General features: G+C 45.8%; 1 protein-coding gene across 3 annotated transcripts in view; it reads right to left on the bottom strand.

Annotated features, from left to right (window-relative positions):
- LOC109883318 (DNA-binding protein SATB2) overlaps window positions 1-16,866 on the bottom strand; it is a 79,383-nt gene that overhangs the window by 8,635 nt on the left and 53,882 nt on the right. For 2 of the 3 annotated variants that reach the window (XM_031805809.1, XM_031805811.1), the window contains 9 exons: window positions 12,506-12,632; window positions 9,519-9,642; window positions 8,815-8,917; window positions 7,596-7,646; window positions 6,894-7,477; window positions 5,782-5,994; window positions 3,211-3,297; window positions 2,185-2,337; window positions 994-1,188 (listed from right to left, as the gene is read on the bottom strand). In XM_031805809.1, the coding sequence (XP_031661669.1) occupies window positions 994-1,188; window positions 2,185-2,337; window positions 3,211-3,297; window positions 5,782-5,994; window positions 6,894-7,477; window positions 7,596-7,646; window positions 8,815-8,917; window positions 9,519-9,642; window positions 12,506-12,632 (1,637 nt within the window). The remainder of the gene's footprint in view (window positions 1-993; window positions 1,189-2,184; window positions 2,338-3,210; window positions 3,298-5,781; window positions 5,995-6,893; window positions 7,478-7,595; window positions 7,647-8,814; window positions 8,918-9,518; window positions 9,643-12,505; window positions 12,633-16,866) is intronic. The other variant, XM_031805810.1, reaches the window with a different exon arrangement.

Raw genomic sequence — 16,866 nt, forward strand, 5'->3', positions numbered from 1 at the left:
GCAGTATGAGAGATCTCCAGTGTCGATCAGTTCTTCCCTAGGTTGGTATTTGGGGCAGATACACACTGACGGTCTGATACAACAGCCTGGGGAAGAGGGTCATGACCTCTGACCGACCCCAGCCACATCACAAGGACAGAAGGAAGTAGAAAGGTATTCCATCCAATAATGACTCTGGCTGGCATTGGAGAAAGTCAATTTAATCAGCAAGGCTGGACTACTGTACCTCTGTGTATGATGCTATATGCATAGGTGTCTAAACATCTTTTTGGTATGGATCATTATTTGTGGATCCCTGTTGTTATGAATATGTGACTGGGGTCTCTGTTCTCTACCCCACATTGATGTTGTCTCATATGTATGTATCGATTGTATTATCTTTCCTGCTCAAATAATTTCTTATTTTAAATTGTTTTAATAAAAATAAATAGTGCTATGCTGTATAAAACTCTGTACTCACATAGAGATGGACAGTGCAGACCCATAGCACTAAGGTTAGTACGCAGGCTAGGTTCATCTGATCCATAGCACTAAGGTTAGTATGCAGGCTAGGTTCATCTGATCCATAGCACTAAGGTTAGCATGCAGGCTAGGTTCATCTGATCCATAGCACTAAGGTTAGCATGCAGGCTAGGTTCATCTGATCCATAGCACTAAGGTTAGTACGCAGGCTAGGTTCATCTGATCCATAGCACTGAGGTTAGTATGCAGGCTAGGTTCATCTGATCCATAGCACTGAGGTTAGTATGCAGGCTAGGTTCATCTGATCCATAGCACTAAGGTTAGCATGCAGGCTAGGTTCATCTGATCCATAGCACTAAGGTTAGCATGCAGGCTAGGTTCATCTGATCCATAGCACTAAGGTTAGCATGCAGGCTAGGTTCATCTGATCCATAGCACTAAGGTTAGCATGCAGGCTAGGTTCATCTGATCCATAGCACTAAGGTTAGCATGCAGGCTCGGTTCATCTGATCCTAGATGGGCTGGTCTCACCTGTGGGTCTTGGGGCAGGTGTAGTACAGTGTGGACTCTCTCACTGTGGTGGTGCCTTGACTCCTCTTCATACACCATGTCCCTCTCTGTCTGGGACAGGGTCAGGAACCTCCGGATGGTACACAGGTTCTCCCACAGAGTACGGTTCTCTGGGCTAGGGTTCTCCTTCCACCGCAGCAACTCACACAGCCAGCCCTGAGATAGGGAGGGAGGGAGGGAGGGAGGGAGGGAGGGAGGGAGGGAGGGAGGGAGGGAGGGAGGGAGGGAGGGAGGGAGGGAGGGAGGGAGGGAGGGAGGGAGGGAGGGAGGGAGGGAGGAGGGAGGGAGGGAGGGAGGGAGGGGAGAGAGAGACGGAGAAGATGTGATTATCTCTGCTAGAATGGGCCAGTCTGACACCAGCTGTTGTGTGCATCCAGACTCTACCAGCATGCAGTGTTAATAACCTGATCAGGTCTCCACCTCTCTCATCATCCCTCTCTCCTCTCAGCTGCAGCAGATGGGTGCAGTGAGCCATTACCCCCAGCCCAGCCTAGCCCAGCCAGCCCCGGACCCCCCGACCCCTGAACCTGGGAGACACAGCTTGATCACCACACAACCTGCCACTCTGCCACAAACACACACACGCACGTAGACACACACACAACAGTGTCACTGCTGTAGATATCCATTCTCACTGAGTGACTCACATGCTGCAGCACCATCTCTTCATGTGCTCTAAACAGTGTGTGTGTGTGTGTGGATGGGGGGGGGGGGGTTGAGAGATATGCAGGACAGGTATCACATGTAATTTCCCAGCAGTATGAGAGATCTCCAGTGTCGATCAGTTATTCCCTAGGTTGGTATTTGGCTCAGATACTGACTGACTGTCTGTCTGTCTGTCTGTCTGTCTGGTATTGCTTATCTACTGCTGTGGAAGTTAACTGACAGTCTGACACAACAGCCTGAGGAAGAAGGTCATCCCACCCACATCACAGGGACAGGAGGAGGTAGAGAAACTACCCATAACCACCTGACAAGGGCCAGATATGTTTCCATTCCCTTAATGGTTAAGGTTAGGATTTGGAGTTGGGTAATGGGATCCTAGATGTTAAGGGCCACTTCTACCTCAAGCAGAGGGACACACTATGGCACCATAGTTGGGAACATTGTAGCAGGATAGGAACAATGTCATGGGTCAAACAGGCCTCTCACCTGGCTCTTGTTGGCAGCCACCTTGGCGAACAGCGCCTGAGACACCTTGGCCCTCTTCATCTCCTGCTGGATCTCATCATAGATACCTGACGTGATGTTGACCAGAGACTCCAGCTTCAGGGGCAGGTCTGGGTTGGGGCCTGGTGGCTTGGGCTGAAGGGGAGGAGGGATAGGGACCGGGGAGAGAGGGTCCACAGAGAAAACAGTTATCTAACCATGAGTTACCAGAGTTTGCCTGTGTGGGTAACACTGCCAACTCCAGTCCACATGTTGGCACACCAAGGACCAAAGGATTTAAACTAAGCATGATGGGTAATCTGTTGATGATCAGTTTACGTTTGTTTTTTTTACACACATTATACACATAGATGTACATGTTTCTGACATGGAGAATGTATACAGATTAAAAGTCATTAAGTCATTCTCTCTCCTCTCCTTTGTACTCTAATCTATGTTTGCATTACACTGTCTTTAATCTCATTATGTTCTCTTCGAAGACTTTGAAGTTATCTGTGCAGGTCCAGACTAGTAATCTGGCGTTCCCAAGTATAAACTATGGCATCAAGATAAATATGTACAGACATAATAATGATGATGCCGAACAGAGAGAATGCGTGTTTGCCCTGGTATGGCATCATAGTATGTTATCTGTGATGGTCCTATAAGGCTGTGTGGGGTTGGGAAGTATAACAAAACCAAGTGTCCCTCTCTCTAGCGCATGTTACTATGACAACAGGTTAAAGGCTGTTTCTTTAGTGTAAACATGTGAAGAGAGGTACAGAACTCTTTCTTTAGAGTCAGTACTCAATTACCAAAATATACTGCATGTACCGTAGCTACAACAGGAAGTAGCGATGGTCATGTACTTTGGGACTACTCCATTGATTCCACAGTGCCATGCAAGCTAAACAAATCATAGCCAGTATTTAACATAAGTAATTCAGCCATTTCTGACCAAAAGGAATTCTGTATGAGGTACATTCTGTGAGCGAGTCAAAAGCGATTGTGGATGAATACACGGCTCACCACAGAGGAGGCTTTGGTCTTGTTTTTCCAGATAGCAGCCCAGGCATCAGGAGTGAGCTGTTCGTCCAGACCTCTCTCCCACACCTTCTGCATGAGGTGGTATGGGACATGGTTAGTGATGGTCGGTCTAAATAGATCCTGTCAAACGTTTACACACGTTACCACTTCTTCAGCCACAACTACAACGTTTACACACGTTACCACTTCTTCAGCCACAACTACAACGTTTACACACGTTACCACTTCTTCAGCCACAACTACAACGTTTACACACGTTACCACTTCTTCAGCCACAACTACAACGTTTACACACGTTACCACTTCTTCAGCCACAACTACAACGTTTACACACGTTACCACTTCTTCAGCCACAACTACAACGTTTACACACGTTACCACTTCTTCAGCCACAACTACAACGTTTACACACGTTACCACTTCTTCAGCCACAACTACAACATACATAGAAACAATCAATGGAAAGTATTTTAATGTATTTAAGTGCCTTTACTTAGATACAGATAGATCAGAGTGGTTAGTACTGTCCCCTTTCCATTTTCTAACCTTGACTTGAGAGACCCTCTGGTGTAGAACACAGACACACCACCCCTAATAGCACAGACACACCAACCAATACTAACATCACAGACACACCAACCAATACTAACAGCACAGACACATCAATACTAACATCACAGACACACCAACCAATACTAACATCACAGACACACCACCCCTAAGATCACAGACACACCAATACTAACATCACAGACACACCAATCAATACTAACATCACAGACACTCCAACCAATACTAACATCACAGACACACCAACCAATGCTAACATCACAGAAACACCAATACTAACATCACAGACACAACAGCCAATACTAACATCACAGACACACCAATACTAACATCACAGACACTCCAACACGAACATCAAAGACACACCAACCAATACTAACATCACAGACACACCAACCAATACTAACCTCACAGACACACCACTACTAACATCACAGACACACCAACCAATACTAACATCACAGACACACCAACCAATACTAACATCACAGACACACCAACCAATACTAACATCACAGACACACCAACCAATACTAACATCACAGACACTCCAACACGAACATCAAAGACACACCAACCAATACTAACATCACAGACACACCAACCAATACTAACATCACAGACACACCAACCAATACTAACATCACAGACACACCAACCACTACTAACATCACAGACACATCAATACTAACATCACAGACACATCAATACTAACATCACAGACACACCAACCAATACTAACATCACAGACACACCAACCAATACTAACATCACAGACACACCAACCAATACTAACATCACAGACACACCAACCAATACTAACATCACAGACACACCAACCAACACTAACATCACAGACACACCAATACTAACATCACAGACACACCAATACTAACATCACAGACACACCAATACTAACATCACAGACACACCAACCAATACTAACATCACAGACACACCAACCAATACTAACATCACAGACACACCAACCAATACTAACATCACAGACACACCAACCAATACTAACATCACAGACACACCAACCAATACTAACATCACAGACACACCAACCAATACTAACATCACAGACACACCAACCAATACTAACATCACAGACACACCAACCAACACTAACATCACAGACACATCAATACTAACATCACAGACACATCAATACTAACATCACAGACACACCAATACTAACATCACAGACACATCAATACTAACATCACAGACACACCAATACTAACATCACATACACACCAATACAACATCACTAACATCACAGACACACCAACCAATACTACCATCACAGACACACCAAACAAAACTAACATCACAGACACACCAACCAATACTAACATCAGAGACACAACAATACCAACATCACAGACACAACAATACCAACATCACAGACACACCAATCAATACTAACACCACAGACACACCAACCAATACTAACATCACATACACAACAATACCAACATCACAGACACACCAACCAATACTAACACCACAGACACACCAACCAATACTAACACCACAGACACACCAACACTAACACCACAGACACACCAACCAATACTAACATCACAGACACAACAATACCAACATCACAGACACACCAACCAATACTAACACCACAGACACACCAACCAATACTAACATCACAGACACAACAATACTAACATCACAGACATACCAACCAATACTAACACCACAGAAACACCAACACTAACACCACAGACACACCAACCAATACTAACATCACAGACACCAACCAAAGCAAACTCAAAGAAAACTTTCCAACATCCATACGAAAACTAAAACACGTAAGACAACCTGATCCATCAATGAGGCACAAATACAGACAGACATCACACAGTCAACCAGACACACACAGGCCCTGCTGTAGGGGAGTTTTGTGGAGAGTGTCTACAGTAGTTTTGGGGATCGGTGGGTGGTGGGTGGAGGGCGGGGTACCTGAGAGAGGCGGGGGCCCCCAGGGCTGGAGGTAGGGGTAGGGGGCAGGCCGACAGAGGGGTTGATGCTGCGCTCACGCTCCTCCTGGTAAATACGGTCTCTCTCGCCCTCAGGGAGGATGAGGAAGTTCTGCATGGCTTTGAGGTTGACCAGCAGGGACTGAGAGGCAGAGCGAGGGTCCTCCTCCTTCCGCAGAATCTCCGACAGCAGGCCCTGGTGCACACACACGCACACGCACACCCACACACACGCACACACACACACACGCCGCAAACTTATACTTTTAGAATGAGTGGCTTGCAGCTTGTATACACACACTGTACTCACTCGCACGTACACACAAGCATGCAGACACACACACACCCTTCACCCGCTCTAAAGCTGCAACCTCCCACCCCTCATGTGGGCTCCATATTGGCTCTAATGGGGTGTGTGTGAATGCAGCAGGTGTGTGTACTGCTGGGAGGGCGGAGGAGGAAACTGAACTGGAACGTGGGAACACAGCAAGCTGTCACCCCAGATTACCTCACTCATAACACTATACAGAGGGATGAAACTGTCTGAAACCCAGAGGAGAAACCAAATCAGAAAATATTGCTGCTAATTTGTCTCAAAGTCATCCCAATAATCCAAATAGAATGCTATTGTATTGAATGGGACATCAGCCTTGATATTCCTTCCATCATCTCACCCTGTGTCTTCAGTTCTTCAGGCTTCCCTGCCCTGCCCTGTGTGTGGCTAAACACTTTGTGGGTTTTCTGCCCTGTGTTCTGTTAAAGGCCATCCAAGTCTGGTTACCTGTGTTCTGTTAGTCTGGTTACCTGTGTTCTGTTAGTCTGGTTACCTGTGTTCTGTTAGTCTGGTTACCTGTGTTCTGTTAGTCTGGTTACCTGTGTTCTGTTAGTCTGGTTACCTGTGTTCTGTTAGTCTGGTTACCTGTGTTCTGTTAACTGTATTACCTGTGTTCTGTTAGTCTGGTTACCTGTTTTCTGTTAGTCTGGTTACCTGTGTTCTGTTAGTCTGGTTACCTGTGTTCTGTTAGTCTGGTTACCTGTGTTCTGTTAACTTGTGTTCTGTTAGTCTGGTTACCTGTGTTCTGTTAGTCTGGTTACCTGTGTTCTGTTGAAGGCCACGCGGGCGAACACAGCCTGTGAGACGCTGGCCCTCTTCAGTTCCTCCCTGACGTGCTGGTAGATATCAATGGAGACCTCCGCAGCAGACGGGTTGCTCCCAGGGTCCCCAGGGGCCCCTGCCTTGGAATGGCGAGGGATGGGAGGGTGGTTGAGGAAATGCTGGTTTAGGGCCTGTGGATGCTGGTGGGCTAGCAGGCGGCTAACAGCTAGCTGCTGGTTGATGAGGTGAGCCATGGCTAGCTGCTGTCGAACCAGCTGAGGGCTGAGCTGGGGGGAGAGAAGCCCGCCTGGGCCGAGGAGAGGTTGGAGGGAGGTTGGAGGGCCGGGAGGGGGGACCTGGACACGTAGAGGGGGGCTGTTGTGGTGCTGGCCATGGGGCGAGGGGGGGTGTTGTTGTTGGGATTGTTGTTGTTGTTGGGAGGGTTGGGAGGGGGGGTCCCCGGAGCCACCCTTGAGGAGAGCACCTCCACCCCCTCTGAGGTGGCTGAGCTGGATCAGGCTGGCCAGGTGGGGAGGGGGACGCTGGCCCAGGACATAGAAGTCTGCCAGGCTGTCTCTCTCTACTGGGGAAGGGAAAGGAAGGTGGGGGAGGGGGAGATGAGTGTGGTGCTTCTCTAACACCACGGGACAAATCCTAACTTCAGTTAACCATAGAAACAGTACAAACAGTAGATTCGTCACCTTTGATTTCAGAATGTTCTCTTCCTGGCCACATCTTCTCCTGATAGTCTCCTAGGAAATGAGAGAGAGAGATAGGGTGAGATGCAAAACACTTCAGAAAACACACATATACACATTCCTCTCCTCTACACCTATCTGCACTCCTCAACTATGACTGACAGGACAGCCAGCCAACGGGAGATCACCCATTCCTCTCCTCTACACCTATCTGCACTCCTCAACTATGACTGACAGGACAGCCAGCCAACGGGAGATCACCCATTCCTCTCCTCTACACCTATCTGCACTCCTCAACTATGATTGACAGGACAGCTAATCTTGGTTGCGAAAGTTGTCACTGCCTGAATCTGTCCACGAGAGATTACTCTCTGGGTCCACATCAGGAGGCTAGCGAGCGATCAGCATGTGTTTCTCCCTGCCAGGCAGAGGCCAGAACTAATAGTGGAGTGGCTGTGTAACCCAACACTGCATCAACTCACTCTGTCAGACACCCGCTGCCTCCCTCCACATCACTCTATTCTCCTCTGGTCTCTCTGTGTTTGGGGTTCAGGCAGGGTAATAATAGAGCTATGGGGGGATGGGAGTATGTGTGTGTAATGGAGGACAAGGAGGCTGGAGAGGAGAGGAGAAATTGTCCCGTGCAGGCTGTGTAATGGACAGACAGACAGACAGACAGACAGACAGACAGACAGACAGACAGACAGACAGACAGACAGACAGACAGACAGACAGACAGACAGACAGACAGACAGACAGACAGACAGACAGACAGACAGACAGACAGACAGACAGACAGACAGACAGACAGACAGACAGACAGACAGACAGACAGACAGACAGACAGACAGACAGACAGAAGTGCGGTGGGGACATTGGTCTGTGTTGGACTGTAAAGCAGGCCTGTGTTGTACTGTAGGACCCCCTGTGGTTGTGGTTACACTGATGAGTCTGTGTGAAGGGGATGTCAGTTAACAGGCAACACTGAAGAGTCTGTGTGACAGACTGTCAGACACCAGCGAGGGGTCAGCCCAGGACAGAACTGGGAATGGCCATTGGCCGCTAAGAGGCTGTCACTCAAATGGCTTGCCCAAATAAAGTACATGATAATCATTGTCTGTTTTAGGTTAGAGAAGGATAGGAGATAGGGGGTTGATATAAATGGTGTACAAGAGAAAATGGTCCATGCCAGCTGGAGATCCCAAGGGGTCACAAAAATCACCTTTGATTTTCTTATACTTCTTGTACCAGCGTCCAAACTCCTGGCATTTGGCAGTGGAGACATTGGCATAGTAGGAGCTGTTTACTATCGAGGAAATCATACTCTGGAGAGAGAGAGAGAGAGAGAGAGAGAGAGAGAGAGAGAGAGAGAGAGAGAGAGAGAGAGAGAGAGAGAGAGGGAGAGAGAGAGAGAGGGAGAGGGATAGAGAGGGAGAGAGAGCGAGAGAGAGGTAGAGGGAGAGGGGATTGACTGGAGACAAATTTGCATGGTCGCTCACACACACACGATCATTGAAGAAGACAGACATATATCACCAGAGGAAGCCCCCCATGGAATTAAAACCCCTCAGCAGCCACACATGGCAGAGATCATCCAGACAGCACCACACACTGATGAGGAATAGGCTTAGCCAGACATAAGGGCCCTGTTACCCTGCATTGCCTTAAACCCAGGGCTATCTTCCACCCCAGGAATGAGACTGTCCCACTGGCCTCGGGCTAACTTTCCCTTGTTTCACACATGCATTATTTAACCCAGGACTAATGCTTTGTTTTGGGCAGTATGTAGTCTGTGCAAAAAAAGTTGATGCTGAACCTGCTTAGCAACAGAGGTTGTTAAGCCCCCCACCCACAAATTGTGAGAGAATTTAGCAGATCAGTGTAGTAATGGACTGTTGTGGAGGTTTGATAGGGCTGAAGTATTACCTGTGACAGTGGGCACTCCTTAGCCAGTGTGCTTTGGTTCATCTCCTTGAGAAGCTCCTTAAGAGCGTTCCTCACCGTGGCGTGGTTCCACTGCTCTGACGGAAGATCCTCAATCTTGGCAAAGCTACAGAATGTTAAACGAAATCAGTCACATACTTCCTGTCCTGGGGCTGGTTGCACCTAGCCTGGGTAAACTAGACTGAACACTCCATTCAGGTTGCACCAGCTTTGTGTAAGTTCCTCACTACATCATACTGAATTTTTAAAGTCATAATTCAATAACTAGGGAATTGGAATGCACATTCATACACTATATATACAAAAGTATGTGGACACCCCTTGAAATGAGTAGATTACGCTATTTCAGCCACACCGTTATTGATTGGTGTATAAAATTGCTCACACCGCCATGCAATCTCCATAGACAAACATTGGCAGTAGAATGGCCCGTACTGAAGAGCTCAGTGAATTTCAACATGGCACCGTCATAGGATGCCACCTTTCCAGCAAGTCAGTTTGTCAACTGTCTGCCCTGCTAGAGCTGCCCCCGTCAACTGTATGTACTGTTATTGTGAAGTGGAAATGTCTAGGAGCAACAATGGCTCAGCCGCGAACTGTTCGTCGGGAGCTTCATGAAGTTGGTTTTAATGGCCGAGCAGCCGCACACAAGTGTAAGATCACCATGTGCAATGCCAACTGTTGGCTGGAGTGGTGTAAAGCTCGGCGCCATTGGAAACGCGTTCTTTGGAGTAATGAATCACGTTTCATTTGGTGGAGGAGGAATAATGGTGTGGGGCTTTTTCATGGTTCGGGCCCCTTAGTTCCAGTGAAGGGAAATGTTAACGCTACAACAATAATGTTTACATATCTGGCATTACTCATCTCATATGTATATACTGTATTCTATACTATTCTACGGTATCTCATTCACTTAGTAATGTTTACATATCTGGCATTACTCATCTCATATGTATATACTGTATTCTATACTATTCTACGGTATCTCATTCACTTAGTAATGTTTACATATCTGGCATTACTCATCTCATATGTATATACTGTATTCTATACTATTCTACGGTATCTTTGTCACTTAGTAATGTTTACATATCTGGTATTACTCATCTCATATGTATATACTGTTTTCTATACTATTCTACCGTATCTTAGTCTGTTTCACTCTGCCATCGCTTGTCCATATGTATATAGTCTTAATTCATTCCTACTTAGTGTGTGTGTATTGGGTATACAGTATGTTGTGTAATTTGTTAGATATTACTTGTTAGATATTACTGCACTGTCGGAGCTAGAAGCACAAGCATTTTGCTACACCCACAATAACATCTGCTAATCACATGTATGTGACCAATAACATTTGATTTGATTTTAGTCTGTATAATGACATTCTGTGCTTCCAACTTTGTGGCAACAGTTTGGGGAAGGTCCTTTTCTGTTTCAGCATGACAATGCCCCGTGCACAAAGCAAGGTCCATACAGAAATGGTTTGTCGAGATTGGTGTGGAAGAACTTGACTGGCCTGCACAGAGCCCTGACCTCAACTCCATCAAACACCTTTGGGATGAATTGGAATGCCGACTGCGAGCCAGGACTAATCACCCAACATCAGTTCCTGACCTTAATAATGGTCTTGTGGCTGAATGGAAGCAAGTCCCCACAGCAATGTTCCAACATCTACTGGAAAGCCTTCCCAGAAGAGTGGAGGCTGATATAGCAGCAAAGGGGGGGACCAACTCCATATTAATGCCCATGATTTTGGAATGAGATGTTCGACGAGCAGGTGTCCACATACTTTTGGTCATGTCGAGAATCACATCCAGAGACTGTATTATTCCACAAACCACAAATGTATTTGCCTCAACTCCTATCAGTCACTGAGGGCAATACCGGTTGTCAGGTGAAACCATCACCATGGAGACAGATGTAAACAAAGCTGGATGGTATGCAACAACACAATACCGACCACAATCCACTCATCTGTAGTCTATCTCCATTTATCAGGAACATCTTCACTCACTCTTTGGGAAACTGCAAGTTACTGCAATGAAATCCATCTGCAAGTTACTGCAATGAAATCCATCTGCAAGTTACTGGTATGAAATCCCTCTGCAAGTTACTGGTATGAAATGCCTCTGCAAGTTACTGGTATGAAATCCCTCTGCAAGTTACTGGTATGAAATCCATCTGCAAGTTACTGGTATGAAATGCCTCTGCCAGCTACTGCAATGAAATCCCTCTGCAAGTTACTGCAATGAAATCCCTCTGCAAGTTACTGCAATGAAATCCCTCTGCAAGTTACTGCAATGAAATCCCTCTGCAAGTTACTGCAATGAAATCCCTTTGAGAGAGAAAGACAGATAATAGATACATCTCTGATGCTGGGATCTGGGCTAGCTGTCTCCTTGGATCACTCACAATTTTGATTTTAAACTTAAATGTTCCACTATGGTAAACTGTTGAACTATGAGAATCTATTGTGAAAGTGTAGAATATGCCAAGTTGAGATCAGTCCCCCAAAGGAACTCCATTCTGATTCAGTAACTCCAACTAATTCCAACTTCATTCCAACAGTTGGAATGTGTAGTGTATCTCCAAAATCCATCTATTTCTAAACAGTGAAAAATCCTTTCAATAAATTGTCACTGCGCGCTTATAAGCTGTGTAGCTAAAGCTGTATCTGCTAATCACATTTCATGAAGCTCCCGACAAACAGTTATTGTGCTGATGTTGCTTCCAGAGGAAGTTTGGAACTCGGTTGTGAGTGATTTTTACAAGCTACGAGCTTCAGCACTCAGTGGTCCCGTCCTGTGAGCTTGGTGCTCATAGACATCTTCACTTCACAATAACAGCACTTAAAATTGACTGGGGCAAGTCTAGCAGGGAAGACATTTGATGAACTGACTTGTTGGAAAGGTGGCAAAGGTGGCCCCTACAGTAACACACACACTGGGACACACATACACACACACCTCTGTAGTTGTATGTGGAGAGTGACCATGTGATAGACGTCCAACAGCATGTCAGCCACTGTGGCTTCAGGAGCGTCTGTTAGGAAGTGGATGGGCAGAGGGTTCCAATGGCCCACCTTGATGATGCCTGAGAGAGAGAGAGAGAGAGAGAGAGAGAGAGAGAGAGAGAGAGAGAGAGAGAGAGAGAGAGAGAGAGAGAGAGAGAGCGAGAGAGAGAGAGAGAGAGAGAGAGAGACAGACAGGTAATATAGAGGTCAACATTACACACAGGTAATATAGAGGTCAACTTTACACACAGGTAATATAGAGGTCAACTTTACACACAGGTAATATAGAGGGCAACTTTACACACAGGTAATATAGAGGGCAACTTTACACACAGGTAATATAGAGCTCAACTTTACACACGGGTAATATAGAGCTCAACTTTACACACAGGTAATATAGAGCTCAACTTTACACACAGGTAATATAGAGCTCAACTTTACACACAGGTAATATAGAGGTAAACTTCACACACAGGTAATATGGAGAGGTAGATTCTGACATTTATCCACGTTTCTCCGAACGTCAAATTTCGATTTGTAAGTTTTTGATTGATTGATTGATTGATTGAAGCATTCAGTCCCGATGTTTAAGTTAAGGGTTTAGGTTTGTGATATGGTTCAGTCCCGATGGTTAAGTTAAGGGTTAAGGTTTGTGATACGGTTCAGTCCTGAATGGTTAAGTTAAGGGTTAAGGTTTGTGATAGGGCTCAGTCCCGATGGTTAAGTTAAGGGTTAAGGTTTGTGATATGGTTCAGTCCTGAATGGTTAAGTTAAGGTATAAGGTTTGTGATAGGGTTCAGTCCTGAATGGTTAAGTTAAGGGTTAAGGTTTGTGATAGGGTAAAAAAATGTCAACCTTGGGATTGAACACTCAACCTTTGATCCGGAGTCATGTGATTATTGATGGTAATAATGCTCACTGTTGCCCCTAGTGGACGGTTTTTAGGGCATTTCCCAATATCCTCAGGACATGTACAGAAATGGTCAAGTCCATTTCAAGTCAATCTTGAGCGATCTGTGCTAACAATGTGCCAGTTGGCACATGACTCCCTATCGGTCTGTCCGTCTGAGTGTGTGAACGTGTGTGTTTGCTGTCTGTGTTTGTGTTTACGTGCCCATGGATATCTGTCAAGGTGTGTGTGTGTGTATGTGTGTGAAGGTCTTTCTCTCCCAGTGTAGCAGTTCATACAGCAAGGCTGTAAAGCAGACAGAGGGAACAACAGATAAAACCGTATCTAATAGAATCTTATCAGCTATGGAAGAGACAACCAACCAGCTAGCCCAACCCCCCCCCCCTCACACACACACACACACACACACACACACACACACACACACACACACACACACACACACACACACACACACACACACCTTGTCTGCCACTAGTCTTTTATAGCAGGGGAGAAGAGCAGAAGACGTCAACGCAGCAGACAGACAAGACAGTGTGTGAGGGGGTAACTCGTCAACCCACTCACTAATACCTGCAATAAAACAGGTCAATGATTGTTTGATCAACCCAAATTGAAGGGCGTAAAAGAGGCGCTCGTTGTGTGAGGGATGGGTGGGATGGGTTGGGCTAACAGGGTGATAAGAGGTAACTTTTCTATAGAATAGATTTGTCAGCATTGGGAGAGATCCCCTAACCCCTGCCACCACTAATCCAGTGGTGCAGGCTTTAGTTACAGCCCAGCCTTAAAACACAAAAAATGACCTGCAGTATAATTGACCACTATATTGCCTGAGAGACGAAGACTGTCTAATGTTGCTCGTGGCTGTCATCATTCACCAGAGAAAAAATACTAAATATGCACATCCAACTGCAGGCCAGAAGATCATATCAAAGAAAAAAATGTACGCTCTTAACTCTATCATGTTCCAATGGTGATTTAATCACACACACAAAAAAAGACAATGTTCCCAAGTTGGATGTTGGTCAGATCATTATTCCCCCGACAGTAACAGGCTGACTACACCGCTCGCGTCACGTGCGTGAGTGTTGCAAAATACATTTAGAAAAATCTATGTTATTCAATTATTGCACCCACACTGCTCGCGCACACCAACGAGCGTCTGCGTTGCCAAGGGATAAAATAGAAGTCAGTTCTATTTCTGATGCAGATCGCGCTGCAAGTCCTGCCTCTCCCATCTCCTCATTGGTTAATAGAAGCAGGTACCCACGTGCCATCTCCTCATTGGTTATACCCATGTGGGTGACTGAAAGACGAACGAGGTCATTGGCAGTAATGCACCTAATTTATGAAAGTTGCCAATCGCAATATAAAGTCAAGAGAAGAAAAACCCTGGAAGGAGCAGAGATGACTAGAAACGATTCGGTTGACCATTTTATGTGTGGATTAATTGGTGGAGTAGAGGACCTTGTGCATTTCAGGTAAAATAACAACTCAATGTTTATATCCCAGGACAAATTATCAAGCAACAACAAGCTAGCTAAAAAGGACAAATTAGCTAGCAACAACAAGTTAGCTAAAAAGGACAAATTATCTAGCAACAACAAGCTAGCTAAAAAGAACAAATTAGCTAGCAACAACAAGCGAGCTAAAAAGAACAAATTAGCTAGCATCAACAAGCGAGCTAAAAATAACAAATTAGCTAGCAACAGCAAGCAAATGCTTTTCAACCTGTCCCCAAATTAATATAATTGGTTCAGAATTTGTTTTGATATTTTAACCTGCGTGTCGTGATCGCGTTTAGTGTAGGGGGACAAAATACATTTATGCACGATGGTGCAGCCGGTTTGGGTTCTGTGTAAGAGTTAGAGCAGAGAATATAGAGATACATCAGTGGAGGCTGCTGACGGCTCATAATAATATCTGGAATGGAGTATATGGAACGGTATCAAACACATACAACCCCATGGACTCCATTCCAGACATTATTATGAGCCGTTCTCCCCTCACAAGGCCTCCACTGAGATACATTATGTCTGATGGTTTGTCCTTCGACACTTTAACACCACATTATACACTGTCCTTCTCTGGAGTTTCTGGCTGTTCCTTCATTTTGGATCAAAGGCTGTGTCCATCGACAACCTCAATCTACAAACAGAGATAATGAGTGTTGAAGGAGATGGAGAATATCTGTGTAAGATGTTAGGTACAAATAGCAAGAACACACTCACTCACTCACTCACTCACTCACTCACTCACTCACTCACTCACTCACACTCACACTCACACACACACACACACACACACACACACACACACACACACACACACACACACAGGGCCTTCCTGAGACTCTGGCTGGCTGGAGCTGTGAAAAGTAAACAATGCTAATTGCATTACTATCCTCTAAATGAGATCCAGACAAGGCCTGGACAGATCCTGTCTCTCTCTCTCTCTCTGCCTTCTCCCATCCCCCTCTTCTCTCTCTCTCTCCCCCTCTGTCTTTCTCTTACTGGCTGTAGGAGCTCTACATAGATCTAACAGGGATGCTGTCTCACACACACACCGACACAAACACGGAGCCACGTTTGTACATACGTGTGCACACAGAGCTAAATGTAATCGTCAAACAGCTCCAGTGTCATGCAAAACACATTTACTTCCTATTCTTTCAAAAAATAGGTGTTAGACTGAGTTGGGTTAAATGACCCAATCTTTCCGTCCGTCAGCAAGAGGCTGCGTTTCGTTTCCTAGCGTTAGACTGAGTTGGGTTAAATGCCCATTCCCAATCTTTCCGTCCGTCAGCAAGAGGCTGCGTTTCGTTTTCTAGCGTTAGACTGAGTTGGGTTAAATGACCCAATCTTTCCGTCCGTCAGCAAGAGGCTGCGTTTCGTTTTCTAGCGTTAGACTGAGTTGGGTTAAATGACCCAATCTTTCCGTCCGTCAGCAAGAGGCTGCGTTTCGTTTTCTAGCGTTAGACTGAGTTGGGTTAAATGACCCAATCTTTCCGTCCGTCAGCAAGAGGCTGCGTTTCGTTTTCTAGCGTTAGACTGAGTTGGGTTAAATGACCCAATCTTTCCGTCCGTCAGCAAGAGGCTGCGTTTCGTTTTCTAGCGTTAGACTGAGTTGGGTTAAATGACCCAATCTTTCCGTCCGTCAGCAAGAGGCTGCGTTTCGTTTTCTAGCGTTAGACTGAGTTGGGTTAAATGACCCAATCTTTCCGTCCGTCAGCAAGAGGCTGCGTTTCGTTTTCTAGCGTTAGACTGAGTTGGGTTAAATGACCCAATCTTTCCGTCCGTCAGCAAGAGGCTGCGTTTCGTTTTCTAGCGTTAGACTGAGTTGGGTTAAATGACCCAATCTTTCCGTCCGTCAGCAAGAGGCTGCGTTTCGTTTTCTAGCGTTAG

The sequence above is a fragment of the Oncorhynchus kisutch genome, linkage group LG26 (assembly GCF_002021735.2).
Source record: "Oncorhynchus kisutch isolate 150728-3 linkage group LG26, Okis_V2, whole genome shotgun sequence".
NCBI classification, from domain to species: Eukaryota; Metazoa; Chordata; class Actinopteri; order Salmoniformes; family Salmonidae; genus Oncorhynchus; species Oncorhynchus kisutch.